The sequence below is a fragment of the Taudactylus pleione genome, unplaced genomic scaffold (genome assembly GCF_031769625.1).
Source record: "Taudactylus pleione unplaced genomic scaffold, aTauple2 ptg000117l, whole genome shotgun sequence".
Classification (NCBI taxonomy): Eukaryota; Metazoa; Chordata; class Amphibia; order Anura; family Myobatrachidae; genus Taudactylus; species Taudactylus pleione.
Window position 1 is genome coordinate 8,854,656 of NW_028284519.1, and position 20,357 is coordinate 8,875,012.

At 37.3% G+C, this 20,357-nt stretch overlaps 1 protein-coding gene across 1 annotated transcript in view; it reads left to right on the plus strand.

The window, feature by feature from the left end:
* TOX3 (TOX high mobility group box family member 3) overlaps positions 1 to 20,357 on the plus strand; it is a 142,448-nt gene that overhangs the window by 93,188 nt on the left and 28,903 nt on the right. The window contains exons 2-4 of the mRNA XM_088471948.1: positions 6,076 to 6,141; positions 10,168 to 10,197; positions 15,370 to 15,621. Of these exons, the coding sequence (XP_088328074.1) occupies positions 6,076 to 6,141; positions 10,168 to 10,197; positions 15,370 to 15,621 (348 nt within the window). The remainder of the gene's footprint in view (positions 1 to 6,075; positions 6,142 to 10,167; positions 10,198 to 15,369; positions 15,622 to 20,357) is intronic.

Here is a 20,357-nt window from a genome sequence, read left to right on the forward strand (position 1 = left end):
ATTCCATCTTGCACCTCTTTTTTTTCTTTGCATTATGTACAGTTTGGGGCCTAGTTTTTCAAACTGCCATCCTGTCTGCCACTGCAGTTTCACGCCTAGATGGGTCACGTGTTTGTGCCGCCCACTCGTGTCGCTTAGCATAGTCATCCAGCTACCTCGGTGCAACGTTTTGGACATAAAAACACTATTGTGAGGTGTGAGGTGTTCAGAATAGACTGGAAATGAGTGGAAATTAAGGTTATTGAGGTTAATAATAGCATAGGAGCAGAAAAACCTACAAATTCTGTGATTTTAGCTGTTTTTATGCTTTTTTAAAAAAAAATACAGATCCAAAACACAAAACCCAGAACCCAAAACACGGAAGGGTGGTTTTGGCAAAACCAATCCAGATCCAAAACACGAAGAAAGATCCAGATCCAAAACCAAAACACAAAACACGAAAAGTGGCCGGTGCACACCCCTAATATATATATATATATATATATATATATATATATATATATATACACACACATAAATATGCAGTGGGTGAAATGAGTATTGAACACATCAACATTTGTCTCAGTAAATATAAATGTCAGCAACAACCCATGCAATCCCCACGTGCAAATAAATCAAACCATAGGTGTCCATGAATTAAGTTGTGTTATGTGTAATAATGTGAAATGACAAAGAGAAAAAGTTTTGAACACATGAAAAAAGGGAGGTGCAAAAAGGCATTGAAAATCCAAGACACCAGCTGAAATCTATAAGTAATTAGAAAGCAATCCTGCCCCTTGTTAGTGCAAATTAATATAAGATTGTTCAGTCCCAACTGATGGCCTATAAAAATGTGCCTCATTACCAAGATGTCACACATGAAACATTTCATGATGGGTAAAAGCAAAGAGCTCTCTCAAGACCTTCGCAACCATATTGTTGCAAAATATACTGATGGCATTACTTACAGAAGGATTTCTAAACTTAACATAATCCGGAAGTGGAAAGAACATAATTTCACCATAAACCGGCCATGACCAGGTGCTCCTCGCAAGATTTCTGACAAGGGAGTGAAAAGAATTATCAGAAGAGTTGTCCAAAAGCCAAGGACCACTTGTGGAGGGCTTCAGAAACACCTGAAATTAGCAGGTACAATTGTTTCAAAGAAAACGATGAGTAATGTACTTAATTGGCATGGCCTGTATGCACGCTCACCATGCAAGACTCCATTGCTGAAGGAAAAACATATTGAAGTTCATTTAAAGTTTGCTGCACAACATTTGGACAAGCCGGTGAAATACTGGGATAATATAGTCTGGTCAGATGAGACCAAAATTGAACTCTTTGGATGCCATAATACACACCATGTTTGGAGGAGAAATGGCTCTGCACAACACCCCAAAAACACCATACCAACAGTGAAGTTTGGAGGTGGGAACATCATGGTGTGGGGCTGTTTTTCAGCATACGGTACTGGCATAAATGAAGGAAGGATGAATGGAAAAATGTAACGAGACACTCTTGATAAAAATCTGCCTTCTACCAGGATGCTGAAGATGAAACGAGGGTGGACATTTTCGCAAGACAATGATCCCAAACACAGAGTCAGGGCCATTCTCTATTGGTTTAAGAGAGAGAAAATAAAGCTAGTAGAATGGCCCAGCCAATCACCTGATGTGAATCCAATTGAAACTCTATGGAAAGAACTAAAGATCAGAGGACCTGATTCAGACCCGCTCGCGAGCGCTGAGCGCTCGCAAGTGGGTCGATGGTGCCCTAGTGTGCATATGCATGATGGAGGGAGCTCCGTCGTGCGCATGCGCGAGACCTGCATAGCGACGGCCAGCCGTCGCTATGGGTCTCGCACCAAAGGGGGCGTGCTGTCCATGGTGAGTGACATCACGCCCCCTTTGGTGGGCATGCCAGGGGCGTTGCTGCCCAGACGGAAGCGTTCCCATGGGAATGCCTACCTTCTGGGTCCGGCCCCACTGACATCACTAGTGATGTCACTGGGAGTGCTTTTAGCTCTGATAGAGCCAAAAGCACTCCTGGGCTTGCGGCAGCGAGACCCTACCGCAGGGTCTCATCGCAAACCTGATGGTTGCGATGATCTTGACCATCACGACCATCTTTTTGGCCGCTCGCATAAGCTGTTGGCTGTCATCCACAGCTATGCGAGCAGCCAGGAGGCCGCTCCAATTTTAGGTAGGAGGGCCCTGATTCAGAGCGCGCGCTCTGGTCAGAGCATCCCGGTTCTGAGTCAGGACCAGAGTTCATAGCAGAGGCCCACAGAACCTTCAAGATTTGAAAACTTCATGGGCCAAAATCACACCTGAGCAATGCATGTGACTAGTTTCTCCATACAGGAAGTGTCTTGATGCTGTCATTACCAACAAAGGCTTTTGTACAAAGTATTAAGTAAATTTCAGTAAGCATGTTTTTCTTGGTGAAAATGTTATTAAAATAGCCCCATTGCAAATATATTTACTGAGAAAAATGTTGATGTGTTCATTATTTATTACCTGCTGTGTATGTATGTGTGCGAATGGTTTCCTCCACCCTAAATGATAAAGCCTTATGTTTGTTTGACAGTTGTGGTCCATAAGAGTATTTGCTGAGGCTTTACATACTTTGGGGATGGTGATACACTGTTGGCTAGCTTCATAACTGTGTCTTACTGTGTAACCTCCCAGTGATCTGATTGCTGCTCAGTATTGAGAATAATTGTTTGTGCTGACAAGACTGTCATTGAGAAACCCTTGTAGAAAAAAAAAAATTATATATTCAAAATGTCACTTAGAATGACCAATATCCGCATTTGTATATAAGAAGCAATGTTTTATATACACTATATCAAACTAGTATATACATTGTTAAAAATGTATGGTTACATACCTATTTCTAGTTCCTCACTAGTGTTGAATCTACTTAATGTTCATGTGCATATAAAGATATTAATAATAATAATAATAATAATAATATCAATAATAATCTGGTAAATGTGACCAGCATGCAGTTGGTGCTATCCTTTAAAGATAGAAGACAGGTGGTACATGTCTATCTTCTGTATCTCTACAGGAGAAAAAAAATGTTTTGTTTTTTGATTGGCTGCCTACTTTCCTGGGGAGTGGCCAGTGAAGTCACAAGACATTATAGTTGATCAGTTTTACACTGCCAACAAGCTGTGTTTTTTTTGTTTATTTTGGTTTGCCGGGTCTTCCTAGGGAATCAGAGAGTTCTGTAGAATATATTTTTTGTCCATGCTTCTTGTATGAAGTTTTACATTTATTTAATTTTAGCTGCCTCAATATTGGTTTGTCATCTACAGCAGATACTATGGGGTAATGTATTCTAGTGCTTCTACCAAATACAGTTCTAATTGACTATGATTGTGGAGTCCAACAATGACTTCTGCTAGATAACAGGTGATTTGCATGTTTTAAATTGTGAAATATTGCCTATTGCAAGCAAGCCTTTACTTAAGGTCTATCAGGGAATACAGATGTCTGTTGTCAGTCAACTAATTACTTGCATCATTATTTTAATTATTGAAACTATCAACATCATGTCTAATTGGTTCTGTGGCATCACTTCAGGACATCGTCTTCTTTCCAGTTGCAATTGCTTACAACAGCGAGTCTCAATTATTACATCACTATGAACTCAAACAATTTAGCAATTTGAATTAAGTACATGCATGAGTATTTTACCCAAATCACTATTACAGAATTAAAAGTACAGCTGCTGCTTTCTAATAATGTGTAAGGGTTTCAGAGAGGGCGATAAATTCAGACATTGTAGATCTAGTGAAATTTATTAATGGACATAATTTGTTTCTAATATGTTGATTTTTTTCTGATTGTGAGAGTAACAGACATGAAATGCAATATTTTTATTATATTCTTTGCATACAAGAATATAAAAGTATTACACTTACAGAATGGAATAAATCTTGCTATTCTTTACAAAATATTCAATGTACAAGAAGTGAATGATTATATGCCTAGAAATTAGTATATACTAAGCTTTACATATGCCATATAAAATACTGTGTATAATACAAAGTAACTTCATGAATGTTTTCAAATTAATGACATAACTTACAAGGCAGAAACGGAACAATTTGGATAAAATAAGAGTGTGTCAAATTTTATGTAGCTGAACAGAAGCAGAAGGTTTACAACTGTCTGATCTGTTCTGAGATGTCAGTGAAAAGTGATATTATCTTGCACTTGTTAACTTGTACTAAAGAGCTGTCCTTTGCGATAGGACTTTTGAGCTTATGAACCAGAAGTCCCTCTGTGCATGCATCATATGACACGTGCACCACAGGGGGTACTGAGAGGGATCTGATTGGATGTCCCTCAGGTAAAAAGAAGTCTATAAGGTATTGGGCAATGCCATCTGCCACAGGGTCCAAACTGCGGAAAACTTTGCTTTCTGAAGCTTGGTGCATATGAGAAATGAGGTCAAACACCCCATTATGAAATAAGGAGATTATAAAATAAGGTAATCTGGGTTACTTTTGACCTTGTTATAAGACAATTTCATTGGCACAGGTTACAGTGTTTCAGTATATCTTTATATTGTTCTACACATAGTGCAAGGTAATTACCTAACTACCCTGTTATACCACTGGAATTATTTTCTGCTTTGGAGCAATAAAAACATAATGCTTCATGATTTTTCTACACAATACAGTGGCAACATAAGTTTTAAACAAGAGGTGTTCAAAGCATTCAATGACTGGTGTTTACCATCACTTCTAGAGGACAAAAGATACAATGTAGCCTACAAAAACTTTTGTTTACCAGTGTCAGACTGGGTCATGTAGGGCCCACTGGGAAATGCAGTGGTAGGGGCCAAGGCTTTAGAGCTGTGGGCAGCTAATACAGAGGGACATGGACAACCATTAGAGACTACTTGACTAGCCTGCAAAGTGCCTACTTATAAAAGAGGGGAAAGAGGTGTGTCAGGACTGCCCACTGTTATTGTCAGGAGAGCTAATCTTAGTGTACTTAGAAATGACCCAAGCACCCAAGTTCATCTGTGATCTTACTCCACCAAGTTACTGACCCTCTAGTAGAGTAACAATGTATAATATTAGTGCATGGTCTGGTATCTGACCCCTAGATGAGGGGGTATATATACCCTAACACGTGGACACACACACAGAATAGGGTTGATTTTGTTTGTCAGAAGCCATTTAACCTACCAGTGTGTTTTTATAGCATGGGAGGAAACTCAACACACAAACATGGGGAGAATACTCAAACTCCACACAGATAGTGCCTTAGGGGGTATTTATCAAAGCTGGGAGAGATATAAAATTGAAAAAATAAATCACCAACCAATCAGCTCCCAACTATCATTTTTTAAACACAGCCTGCAAAATGTAAATTGGAAGCTTATTGGTTTGTACTTTATCTCTCACAATTGTATCTCTCTCCCAGATTTGATAAATACCCCCCTTATTCAGGAATTGAACTCATGACATCAGTGCTGTGAGGCTGTAAATCTAACCACTATGCCAATCTTGTTGCCCAATCATGGGTTGTCTTTATGTATAGCAGATGTGGCTTACGAATATACACTCTACACCATGACCTATATAATAACAAAATACACATTATTTAGTATTTATTAAATGTATTATTGCTATTTTGTTGATAGGATTTCAGATACTAAATGGCATTAAGTGGTATTTGTTAAAGGGTGATGGTAGACAACCGTTTTATGTGTACAATATATTTTTATTCAGTGAAATGTCATTTACTTAATAACTGCTATATTTATATGAACATATATACTTCTGTGATTTTAACACACTGTTTACTTTTTATCCACAGTACTTTAAGCATAAAATATTATTTTGTTGGAGTGGAACATAGTAATTACATTTCTAATGCTGGATGACTTGCTGCCTGCTTGCTTTTGTATTTACATTTTCTTGGAAACAACAATTATCTTCCAAGATATGATGGATGAATAGAAATGTTTGTTATTGCTTGTTTGGGTCATTATGAGCTGAAATATATCAAACTCAAGAATTGCTAAGCAAAACAATTTTCTCCCCCCCACCCTATTCTTTTTCAGTTTGGAAATAATAACAACTACATGAATATGGCAGAAGCCAATAATGCATTTCTAGCTGCAAATGAGGTAGGTGTACTTTATCTTTTCTCATATACATCTGTTTGCTTATATAATTTAGCAGACAGGGGATAAATAAGATTGAAACTCTGCATCTGAATGTGTTTCATGGAGCACAAAATAAAGACTTTAATGAGAAAGAAAATAACCTGACAATACTACATTACCACTCAATTTAGCCGGCCATAAGGCAGTTATGCCCGTAGCATGCCAATGGAGAAGGCACTTGCCTAATGGGAAATCAAGCACTGTATGAACAAGGGGGCTATTCTGACAATTAGAAACATATGGATTTTAAAATTCTGTGGTTTCAGCACTTTCTCATATCGGAGCATCCAAAATAAGGTTTTTGATTAAGAAGAATACACAAGCATTCTACTCTATCCCCAAAGCCTATGTCATCATTATTTTGTAGTGATATATTTCTGTGTGGTTTAGTTTGACAGTATACAAAATAAACAATAATAACATATAGGATAAAATAAATTAAAGATCAGTGTACTGTCACTATGTCCGTCAATAGCGTAAACTCTGTCTTGAGACCTCTCTGTAATGGGTATACGCAGGCCTGCTGGTTAGAGTTAACAATCTGTGGCTGATTACCCACTGGTATTAGTCCCCCTTGTATTTACTTGTGTAACTAAAGAAGCTAGCATCCAAAAAATATTGCAACGGCACTTAGCGGAAGTGAGTACTAAGTTATTGGATACAATAGGCTCCATCCCCATATTGGTTTTCATGCTTGTACTATCGAACACCAGTGGAAAAGGAGCATAAAGGACATGTGTAAATGAAGAGTAAGGCTGGGTATACACTATAGAATTATCTGGTCGGTCTTTCTAATATATGCAGATGTTTATTATAGTTGTACTGTGTATGTGCGCGACCCCTCTGAAAATATTGACAAGAAGGACATGCAGAATCGTCCAGCATGTCTGTCCAATGCGATCATTTGAAGTTAAGTCAACCACAGTGTATGCACTTAAGCAGCTGACTGATGGACATTTCCCCTGTTCTTCAGAGGCAAAAAATGTCTGCTCCCCAGGGAAAGAAGCCAAATATCATGGGCCATACACTGTGAGATATCTCAGTGTATGGCCATGATATATGCTGGGTGTCAGGCTGCCAGATAAAATGTCTGTCGGTCTGACATTTTATCTGCCAGAGTAGGTCCAGCATTAGATAACTTTTATAATGCAGGTTAGTCTAGCCTTGACTAACTCAGTTTGGTTTCAATTTGAAAGATTCTCTATTAAATGGGTACCAAGCTACTATATACAAATAAATGTATGCTTTTTGGAGAAGAAGTGTGGATAGAAATTTATTAATGAGCAATGGGCGCTTAGGCGCAAAGCAGGAAGAAGCATCACTTTTCTGATGCTGGTAACTGGTTAGGCACTAATATATTTGATTGACAGGTATTTTTTGTATGTTCTTGGTTTTTATTGATTAAAGTAGTTTTAGGGGTGAGCTTTTAGTTGCATATAAAGTTTTTCTCTCTGACAGGAAATTGCCCTCTGTCCATTTGGAATTCAGGAATCCCACTCTTCCTACAAAAATTGGGTTGCACATTGTATTATTTGTGTTCTTTGGTGTTTGTCTTAATAATCACACTTGGGGCACAGCTAGGCAGGAAGACACAGTGGCAATTTGGGGTCCAAGTGTAATTGCTGGGGATTTCCCCTTAAATCAATGCAAGAAGGTTGTTTCCTTAGTGGTGTGGGCCAATCATGGGGCAGGGCCAATCATGGCCAGTTAGGTGGAGGTGGTTCCTTGGTAACCCAGATTGCTCCAGGGGCTGTTTAGTATTTCCCCAGTTATATCTAAACAGGACTTGAAGATTAGGTGTTGCCGGCATTCAGTGTCTTGTAGCCACCCTAAATTAATTTAATTGGCAATTTAATTATTAATAAATGCACTTCTTATTTCTAGGTTTAAGTAAATTTATAGTTAATTAAAATGTTGTCAGTGCTTAAGTTTTAGGCCATTAACTATATGTAGCTTATAAGTGCAGAAAAGTAGTGTGAGGTGTTTGTTACCCAGATTTTAGAAAGGGCAAGGTGAGTAATATGCAGTGGGATTTCCAATCTTTCCCGGCCTTCAGTTGGCTTATTTTTAGTTATTGAAGACCTTAACGTGCGTCAATAAAGAAGTCTGTTTCATGTGTCACATATACCATTCTGATGTATGTGTGTGCCTTGTATGTGTTGTTTAGAAGGAGATAGAATTGACTTTAGAGTTGACATTTATCTCCATTTCAATTGTTTGCCCAGTAGCCTTTTTTAAGCAAATTATACATTTTTCAATTATGCTATATGAAGGTATAAGTGAATAATGTAATTATACACACATCTCTATGCTTAGAGACTCAGGGGCTGATTTAGATTTGAACAAATATGTCATTTACTGAAACAAAAGCTACAATTGTATGTACACATTATGCAAAGCTTCAAATATGGCAAGATACACATGTCGGTTGGCACCAGTAGCATTTGCGCCATGTTTATAATGTTTTGTATGAAAATACAAATTCATTATTAGGCATCAAAAAAAACTTCTCTAATACACCTGAAACAACTCCCTGTCTTGCATGTGAGAAAAAAAACTAAAGATTTGCATAAACACCCAACTAAAGGAATTCTACAGTATATGCATGACCAATGATGAATGGGCCAATCCTTATTAGCAGTGTATTAGCAAATAGTTAATCACTAGCAGTTTGTTAGTGCTGGAGACCATCACCCGCAATTTGCACTTGTCCTTGACCACCTGTAAATAATACAGCTGTCTCCAGAATATATAACTTTGTGCCCCAGTCCGCATTTGTTCGCAGTTGCACAAACATGCCCTTACTGCTCTCTGTCTACGTCAGATTGTCTCTTCCTAATCCTGTCCTACCTCTCCAGGTGCAGGCTGGCGAAAGTCTCAGAATTACGGAAAGGTGTATATGTGAATGCCCACTTTTCTGATCATGTGCATAGTAATTTCATGCAAGATATGCTATGTTTAATTAGCATAGTGTTCACTCTGCAACGGAACAATTGTATTTTGTTATAGAAACAGTGTATTCCTGCAACGCAAAGTACCTGCTGCTGCATTAGTATGTTCCTAGGGAGTGAAACAGTATAAAAGTGGTAGGTGATGATGTGACTCTTGATTGTTCGCTGTGGCACCTGTCCAATCACATGAATTACATGTCTACAGTGACTGGATTACCCATTCGATAAGTGGGCATGCTAAATTGGCCTTTATCTAGTATCAACATTCCGCTTAGAAAGTATCTTCGCTGTAGGGGTACCTTACATGGTACATTTTGGTAAAAAAGGATTGTAGAGACCTTTCTTCTATTGTTATACTGTAACCAGTAAAATTTTCGCATACTGTACAGTAGATGTGCCGATCAATAGGACTGCTGCAAAATTAGCATTTTAGTCCCATCTTTTCTATGACCATTAAGACTTGCTTAGATAATCAAATAATGTTTGGCATAGGGCCCAGCATTTATTTGTGATAAAGAACACAAAACCCCATCTGTAAGGATAACATAATGTTTCATTCTGTAGAATTTCTTCCTACATTTGAATCGAGCATTGATGAAAAGTCCGCTGCTAGCAGCTGTTAAGAAGACAATTTAATTCCAGCTGTGATAATTCACCGTGGCAGACATAGGCTGTTATATGTTGATACAACAACCTCTCTGAATTTGCATTTTTATCAAAAGGAACAAATGTTTTCAACATTTCTGTACAGATGGCGTTCACCCAGTTTAAATGTATTTTTTATATAGCGCTTTTTTTATTTAGCAACGATAAATCATTTATTATAGTCTATATACCCTAATGATAGTTAAGTTACTCTTCACTGTGCATTGCTCGTATAAATATTTTATTTATGGATATAATCATTACCAAGATTGAAAGTGATGACTTGTTTGTATTTTATACTTTCCTCTTCATAATCTTATTACAGAGTGCAGGATAATATTGAATACTTTTTCTATGGTCTTTATAATCAATACATTCTTTGTTTGTACAGAAACAGCAGTGGACTGAAGAATGTTTTAAGGTACTGTACTCACTATTTTTTCTTTTCATATTGTCCTGTTACCATCAGCTTCTTGATAACATGACATTTTATTTAGAATTTGTGAATGTTTGCAAAATAACACACACATTTGTATATTATACATTTATATCTGTGTTATTTTGCATATATATATATATATATATATATATATATATATATATACACACATACATCATTTATCTTGCATACAAAAGGTGTGTGTATATATATTATAGTGTGTGTATATATATATATATGTGTATATATATATATATATATATATATATATATATACACACCACAGTAGTTACAAATATATGTGAGTAGAGTTTCAGTGGCAGTGGCCAAATTGGACCAGCTGATTGGCTCTCTGGCTGAGCAACTAAATGTGTTTTGGTGTACTGGTGTCCAACAGCAGTTATCTTCAGCCATCTTCCATAATTTATCAATGTGTTTAACAGTGGTCCTGTTGATTTTGACCAGATTATTGAGATTGATGGCTGCCCTAGTACCACTTGCTCTGTGATATGGATCCTATTGCATGGGCAGGAAGCATCATGCTGTCCAAAAAACATGATAATCGTACAATCTAAGACATGAAAAATAAGGTAACTTCAGTAGTGGATGAAATGGTGATCAAAAGTAATTGCTGACTATTCTTTACCAATCTCTATCATAATATGGTAGTGGTTGGTATTGAGGGCACTGTTCATTTGATAGTTTATGATACATTTTACCTAACTGAGCATACAGCATTCCAAATCCTATTTAGGATAACTACAAATAAACAGAATTGTTGGAATTTATTTTTTGTCCAGTTTTAACCAAATATTTATAGCGAATTAATATCTATTGAGCAACAGTGTAAATTTTCCCTTTAGTGAAACAGTGGACAGGTGATCCTGATATAATGGATGATCATTATAATACCTTGAAGGACAAGTCAAGGTTATAGTATAGCTAAATAGAAATAAAACTAGGTAATATGACTACCACCCAATTTTCCTGCTATTTACTTACAATATTTGCCTATAGAAATAAGCAATATTATTACACAATGATCTTTCCACCACTCTTCCGTAATATATATGTTCATTATTATTACTCAGTAATCTTGCCACCACTCTTCCGTAATATATATGTTCATTATTATTACTCAATAATCTTGCCACCACTCTTCCGTAATATAAATGGTCAATATTAGTACACACTAATCTTACCACCACTCTTCCTTAATATACAGTAAATGTTCAATGTTATTACACAATAATCTTACGCTCACTAATCCGTAGAAAAACTCTACTAATTTTCTTTTATATTGATAGTGAAGTGTGACCTTGTATATCAATATAGGCTATGGATTTGCAAGCTATCATTTTGCACACTGTTCTATTAGCATCAGCCGAAGGCGTTGCAAGCATTTACATCTCCATGTATGTTTTCTGTTCATTCTCAAGATCTCAAATATTTATTGAAATAATTTTTCAAAGGTTTAATTACAGTGATAATGAAAACAAGTTAAAATGCCACATAAAAAGTGTTTACCCGTATTGTTAATGTGATATGTTAGATTTCATTAAGCAGTAATGGTGTAGCAAATGAGTCACAAATTACTGTTGCATCTGTTAAAAGACCACATTAGTGCCAAATAACTGCAAATGCAGCCATTGGGTTATGTTCATTAGCCAATTGCTTCTGATCATGACCAATCTATCTATGGTGGATGAGAGTTGAAGTTTCTGTAGTGTGAAAAATTACAGTTTTTTCTTCTTCTAAACAACGCCAATAAAAGAGAACCCCCCATTGCGCTGTCTCCAGCATAATTTGTGCTTTGCATCAAAAGTGATTATTTGAGCTTCAACAGTCTATTCAAATAGCATCTTCCTATAGAATTGCAGGGCTCATCACTCCTGACCTGTAATGACAGCTGCCAGGTTGTATATGCAAGCGAAGGGTTTTCTGCTTTTTCCAAGAATACTGTACTTCCTTCATATGCGGTTATTAATTTCTATCATCATTAAAAGTTTGAAGAATGACAAGCTACTGCCGCTAATGAGATCTTACCCCAGAATGTATCATCCCCCACCCCCCATTAACTAGCATGCAAAACATTCTCACATAATGTAAATTATATTTACAGCACAATGACTATTGTAATTATGTTTTTTTTATAAGTTATAGGCTGCCCTAGATCATGAATTAACATTTTGTCTCCTACTCATTTCTGTCACAATGCTCTGTGTGCCCCTTCTGATTGCATCACATAATCACATATAAAAGACTATTAAAAATAAAATAAATATTCCTGATATGCCCAAAAGTAATAAAAATAAAAAGAATGTCATATAACCAGTTGAAAATCTGTTTCCTAAAAAGTTTTTTGAATGGCTTGGTGTTACTTTCTACATCAGAAATAGTGTTCATTCTAGCACCCTGCACCTGTCACAACCTGTGCAGTTCCATTTTCCTGCCTGGGGCATTTTCTCTGCTCTTGTGCTTCTAGCACACTTAGCTAATGCAAGAACAGCATAGATAGAGAGCAATGTGTGCTAGATGCACCAGAGCAGATAGCGATACCCCAGACAGGAAAGAAGAACTGCACAGGTTGTGACAGGTGCAGGGTGCTAGAATGTACACTAAAAAAATCACATGCAACTTCCCTGCTCTTAGTACGCTGCTCATATTGCTCACATGCAAACACATATGGTACTGTATATAAAGCCATAACAGTGTTCAGGGTTCTCCTGGCCAGAATGCAAAAATACACAGCTAACTTGGGTTTACATAAATCGAAGCCTGCAGATGGCATAAGTACAGGCCTATAGTGTAGGGCAGAGGTTCCCAAACTCGTTCCTCCAGGCACCCTAGCAGTCCAGGTTTTAAGGATATCCATGCTTGACCACAGGTGACTTAATTAATTCCTCAGTCAGTTTGATTTAACTACCTGTGCTCAACCATGGATATCTCTAAAATCTGAACTGTTGGGGTGCCTTGAGGACCTCTGGTGTAGGGAATAAAAAATAAAAATCAGTGTATAAGCATGAAAAAATGTGACACAGCAGCTAAACTGTTGTTTACTTCATATCAACACATATCACACATACTTCATATCACACATATCAACTGTTTAAACACTGCTCCCTGAAAGGGCGATGTTATTCTAAACATCATTGCTTGAGAATTGTTTTGCTGAATAATAACAGCCAATGTTCCATTGTAGTAGAAATACAGGCAACAACTGAACATTCTGCGTTTTCTCTCTTGCACAAATCACAGTAAACTGCTGTGTTTGAGCAGATTAAACTGGGGTGCGGAGTACACAATTGTCTGAATTTATGGTGCATAAGTATTGTATAATGTGAGGTATTTTTTATTATAGCTTGGTATCAATAAATAGGCAATTTGATATGCACTAGGTCTAATGTATCCGTTGCTCAAACAAACAAACACAGATGTTGCTAATTAAGTACACATTAGAACACTGTTAATACTGATACACTACTACAGCCGTATGATAATTACAGTTCTCTTTAATCAGATCCGTTTGTGCAGAGCTTTCAAAATTCAAGCAACAGAGATTTACTTTATAAATAACAGCTAAGATTTAAATAATTATTTTACTTTTACAATGTACCATTTTCTATTTAATTAACTGTCTCATTTAAATTGTACATCAATATCTATATATTAATGCTAGGCATTTATTCCATGAACATCTCAATTTTTTTTGTTTTATTTTTGTTCTTTTGCTGTTTTATTATTTTTGTTTGCCACTAATAAAAGTAGAGTCTATTGCCGATCTATGGAACTCAATAGAGGAGACCATTTAAAAGGACTGAAAGCCCCAAACCACATAATTGTTAGCACAATTGGCCAGGGGTCTCTATGGCACCTGGCAAAGAGTTGCTAATTTTACCCTCATAACCAGAATTGGATGAAATCTGATGACATAATGTGCATTTTCAGCTCAGTAAACCCGCTGTCATGTCTCCTGACCAATCTGGATTATTATTTTGATGCTGTACAAATTATTGTGAATATCTGTAAAAAGCCAGTTGCTATTTCACTAGTTCATTCATATCTCCTGACATTTGAAATATCCAAGTGGGAACAGGACCATGAAACTCAAGGGAGAAAGTGAGGTGACATCTTACATTGGATGTAGATATATTCCTCGGTGACATGTCTAGAGCTTCCAAATCACTAGACCACCTTACATGCCCTTACTTCTAATAAAGATTTCTTTAAATTTAGGATATAACTGCTAACTTTTTGAGAGTTGGGACAGATATGCCGTCTGTGGGCCTGAACCTACAAATCAGGTCTGCCCCACCTAAATCGTGGCAGAAGGAGAGGTATGCTAGTCATATCTAGAGATAAGCACAGCAATTCTTAATGGCTTGTAATGTCTATTTGAATAGACTTATTCAGTAAACAAAATGGCTTACATTCTAAAGTAAAAGGTACATTTTAAACACCAGATTATTTATAAAACAAACATAGTAATTATAGTGAAAAAAATTATAAAAACAATTGTAGGGTAAATATTTGTTTCTTTTGTAAACAACTTTTTTTTTTTTATTTGAACCAGGAGCCATTTAGTGTATTACTTAAATTTCAAAATGACTATTTGCCCAATATCACAAATAGTTCTGCAATGGAAGATATGGTCACCCATACTTCGTTTGTTTGACTCCATCCATGTAGATCTGAAACCGCTTTAGTTTGCTAATATGTTAGTTATTCCAATTATACTTCTTAATTTTCTTTTTTTTTAATTTATTTTATTTTTTTACAAATTAGTATATGGGGTTATTTCCGAATGTATACAGATGTGATGCAGAACAGAGCAACCATTTGAATACACTTAATAACCAAAGTACTTTTTGACTGGTTGATGGGGGTTACTGCAAATGTTTCCTTCTGTATGTTTCTCAGTAGTCCCCGAAGTTGCTCAGCTGCCTGTAAAAAGTACTGCAAGATAGGCGGTTTCACAGTATAATTGTAATAGCCTTCAATTAGCCAGAATTAAATTTAAAATGAAAAATGTTGCGGATGCATATATGATTGTTACTTTTGGATTTGTAATTAATTACAGCTATGATGCTCAATTATTTCAACGTTTAAGGTTATCACGGACTATAATAAACCTGTGCATTTCTTGTTTGACAGACGTTTCACACTCCGAGTCTTGGTGACGAAGAATTTGAGATTCCTCCTATAACTCCACCTCCAGAAACTGACCCAGGACTTGGCATGACAGATGTCCTTCTCCCATTCCAAGTAATGAACGAAGCTTTGGCTGCCCAGGGCAATGAATTTACACCTCAGTTCCCACCTCAAAGTCTGGATCTTCCATCTATCACTATTTCTCGGAATCTAGTAGACCAGGAGGGAATGTTGCACAGCAATGGGTTGACGATGGTAAGCCTAAAATTTAACATTCTGTTGCTTGGGTAGTTATTGCAAATCTTAAATGGATAACCGACATTTGTTTTGATCAGTCCGACTAATGGGATATCTAATTGGTATGTACCTGGTACTTTATTGCAAATATGAAAAAAGTATTTAAGATGGCAAAACTAACTATTTTTGTTGCTGTTGCAGAGTTTCTGTCTGTAACAGGAATGCGCATGTTGACAAAAACTTACAATTCATGATAGTAAGGACACATCTGGGCTAATTCAGGTGCCAATAGTTTACCATGGTGTTATCTTTGCTTTATATTTTTCAGTCAATACACTTCCTGTATAAAATGCAGCATCCCAGTAAAATAAGTGCTACAATTAATTTACAAAATATTCTAAAATTGTGGAAAAATTTCGTAATTATTTTAGATTATGAAGTGGTTATGAATGTACCATTTAATTGGAAACAGTCCAAAAATATTTTTTTCTATAAAGCCACATAGGAGAAGATATATCAACATACAATGCAAATGCATGCTCAGTCTGTGAATATGGGTACAAATGTGGAAGAACAGGTGCACATAGCTGTTGCTTAGTATTATCTAATTTCTTTCTTTTCTGAAATAATCTTTTATTAAATTATTTGCCATAGCATACATCCCACCATTTGGGAGTTTGCAATACAGATGAGTGTGTGGTGGTCCCCACAAATCAGGATGGGGGAAGAGTCACCACAAATTGGGACAGTTGGTTATACAGTATGTTGTAGAATTTGGCATTGAAAACAACCACAAAATTAAATCACCAAAAATAATTTAATATGTTGTGCTAGTAAGCTTTAAAAAAACTGCTGCATCATTTAAATATAAAAAAACCTGTGTGAAATAAACCTATAATTGCATCAGATTTAAAAAGAAATAATATTTATATTACAATATTGTACTTTATTGGCCACAAATTTAACAAAATGTATTTTTTACATATAATAATGTCACCATGGCAGATTAGTACATTCCAATGTTGTGGCATTCTTTCTGGTAATGAAGTTCCCCCTTTCAGTTTCATATAAAGCCTAAGTCTGTATTCCCATGGAGACTTGAGAAATGAAATGAATAAGAACTATAATCATTGCAAGAAAGCCACAGGATCTAATAATGGTTGAATGCAAAAATTTGTAATAAAAACAAGAACCATCAATTAATTTAATGTTCTGTGTGAAATCAAATGTTTGGGAAGTGATGCGATTTGTGTGATTGCTTAATGTTATTTGTTTAGTTTATTCACCTTTTTGTGTGTAACACCTGATGTGCAGCACATTCAGTGTTATAGGGGTGTTCTTTAAAGGGGTCTATGGACACAGAATTTTTGTCCTGCACAATCGACTAAAAATACAAGGAGCAACCTGGAACTGTCTGGCCAGGGTTCAGAAGATGAAATGTCCTCAGTGTGATAGGTTAGGAAAAAGGTGGATATGACAAAGTTATCACAAAATGTAATAAAATGACTTGTGGGTCAGTAACCGCTTACATTATCTGCTTCGCTTTCAACTTTCTGCACAAACGAGTGTCTAATTTAAATCTCAGTTTACTAATCTGAAAGTGCTGGTACCAGTATGTGCATAAAGGAATGTAATGTGAGATACATTGGAATAAACAAACTGTTGGATGTGGTTGGTCTTTTAAGGACTTCAAAAATTACTGGTTGGCTAAACGGGTCTTAAAATAAGTTACAACAGATTATGCTTCCCATACTTATGCTAGTTGGTTGGACTTCCATTAAAGGTTAAGTAAAAGTGTGTACTATACTTACTAGTTGGGTACACCTTTCTTAATGTATCCCTTTAGTGGGCCATCACCTCAAGACCACCTTTTGTAATGCAATGCACCCATGGATGACACATCATTGATATTGTATGGTAAAGGAGAGCTAGGTCTGCGTGTGTGTAGCAAATACAATTAAACCTATTCCAACCTCTCCTATCAATTCTGCAGAACCATTTTACAAATGGAGAAGAACTTCATATCTCCAATCAAGCTCTTGCAGTCAATGTCCTCCTGGTAGTTGGTGCCTTTGATTAGATAGATCGGAGGGTCTCTGAGAGGATGAGGGAGGTGTTTCAAACTAACCAGGGTGTACAACCCATTTAAAGAGCAATAAGCAGTGCCAGATTTATAATAAGGAGCAGATATTTGAGTAATTTTGTCAGAGTATGTTGCTTTATGCAGATGTTTGGGCTGTGACCGAAAACATTGCAGCTTTAGTTCTGTTCCAGTATTTTCAGGGGTTAATGGATACAGACAATTTCCTGGGACCCTGCATGTTCAACTGTTTAAGGATATACAGAGCTCTTTGCAGTCCCACTAATTCTATAGATTGATAAACTTGGCCTACTTGGTTTTAGCCAGCATGCAGTCCATTTTTTGAGTGAGAGCTGTATATTTTGCATATAGCCAAATGGAGATATGCAGCATACTTGTCTACTATCCTGGAATGTCTGGGAGACAAATGATTTATGGTGGCTTCTTTCAGACTCCTTGGAGAACAGGGAACCCACCTGGATCCAGCCCACTAGTGAAGTAGGTGGGAGCTTGATAATTTGATTTGCTGCAAAAGTTGGAAATGCCTAAAAAATTGTCAAGTAAAGGGGCCCATCAGGGGCAAACTGTGCCAGGCAGCAGGGTGCCATCTGCACACCAGGCCATTACAATTTCAGTGCTGGAGGGTCAACAGTGGCATGCAGCCACATGCTGCATACTGTACATGCCTGGCAGCTGGGAGACAGGGAGAGGATGCTCCCTGGCCTCTCCATTTGTGTTACACAGCCTCAGTCTGCCAGTCTCCCAGCCACAGCGGTCATGTACAGTACAGTACATGCAGTTTCCTCCTGGCCATGCTGCTGATTGGAGCAAAGCTCTTGCCATCCACCAATCACAGTGATGGGATGTCTCCACACACTGATTGGTGGATGGCTGGGGTATCCACCAATCAGATTGCAGGAGTCTGCAAGGACAAACAAAGAGGGACAGATGAGGCAGCAGGTAGGGTGAGTATCTTTTTTATTTAACAAGGAGGAGGGAGAACAAGGATGGTTTCAGAACTGGAGCTTGCTTTGAATTAGAGAGGTGGGCTGCAGATTTTATGGGTGTAGTTTACTACAAAACTTTATTTGTTACATATTTACACACACATTTTTTTTATTACAGCTTTTTTTTCTTAGAAAGGTCAGGGCCACTGGTTTGTATTTGCCACCCCAGCAGCCCCTGGGGCCCATACATCTGCGATGGACTGCCACAATTCTCCATTCTGCCAATGTAAGGGTCAGGAAATCGGGTGTATTAAACATGTTGAAAAATCTTGATTCCCCAATCCCTACAAAAAAGTGGTTGTAATTGATGAGTTGGGGATTTTTTACAGTTTTAATTTCCCCAATCTGTGGATTGAGTCATATCGGCACAACTGGAAATTGGCGCCGTATATGTATGGGTTCCATTAAATGTACAATCAATTAGTGAGCATTTATAAATCTCAAAAATTCTAAGCAAAATGAAGTCTAGTAATAAGACTTGCGTACCCTCCCGATTTGGTCGGGAGCCTCCCGAATATCGGATGCCGCTCCCGACCCCCCAGAAAGGCAGGAAAGCCTCCTGGCTGCCGCCTGACCCCCCTGACTACAACTAGAAACACCCCGCAGCGAGGGGCCCAATGACGCGATTTGTGCTAAATCTCGTCATCGTGGCTCTGCCCCCTGCTTCACAATGCCTTTATTTTTGGCATTGTGAAGAAGGGGTGGGGCCACAATGACTAGATTGTGTGGACACGCCCTGGCCCCGCCCCTATGCGGAGTCAGTGCCCGGCCATGCCCCCGCTGTGTGCAGGCATTCAGCTCTCTCCAGAAAGGTGGGAGCTGAATGTCGGCAACTATGCTAGTAACCCTGATTTAAAATGTGATTTAAATGTTAATGTTTCACTACATCTCAGTTTGTGAATTGATTTGAAACATTTTTTGAAATGCATTCGCATGTGTAAATAAAACTTAGGCTTCAATTTTTGCCATCAGTAAACCTTTTCACCTTCTGTGAAACATAAACAAGTTGGACTCTGTACATTTTGGGTTTTCCAAGACCCCTTCTGAAAACATTGTTCTGCTTTACCTAGCAGAACTGAAAGACATCAATACACAGAACTGAGTCTTGTTATTGTATACAGACTAATGTATGTAACTAATCATTCCAGCACTTCACCTTTCTCCTGCATCAGAATATGGAGCGTGGAAAGAACAAAAGGCAGCCGTGAATTAATTTACACCTGCCTGTGTTAATTTGCCAATTTATTATCTAGATTGCTTGGCCTTTCAGTTTGTTACACAGTTCATTAAAATCTCCCAAATCAATATTTTGATAGCTCTTAATAAGATGTCTATCTGTTCTTACTCGAAGGGCAAATATTTATCAATAGGCCAGCAATGAATCATTAAATTAGTTATTGGGCAAATTGTTTTACCTATAATAGGAAAAAAAGGTTTTTAGAAACAATACCCATAGGCGGCAATCAGTCCTATAATTTAATTTCATAGTATATAGTAGTATTTTATTATAGTAGGTTTTACTTTCCATAGCAAGATAAAGGAAATTATCGTTTAAATCATTTAAAGCATTCTACCTTAGATGTGTGTAAAAGTCAAGTGTTGACACCCTAAAATAGTGGATGGTAAGGCCCAGTACCTGGCTTGTTGACTGATCCTTTAAAAGTAAT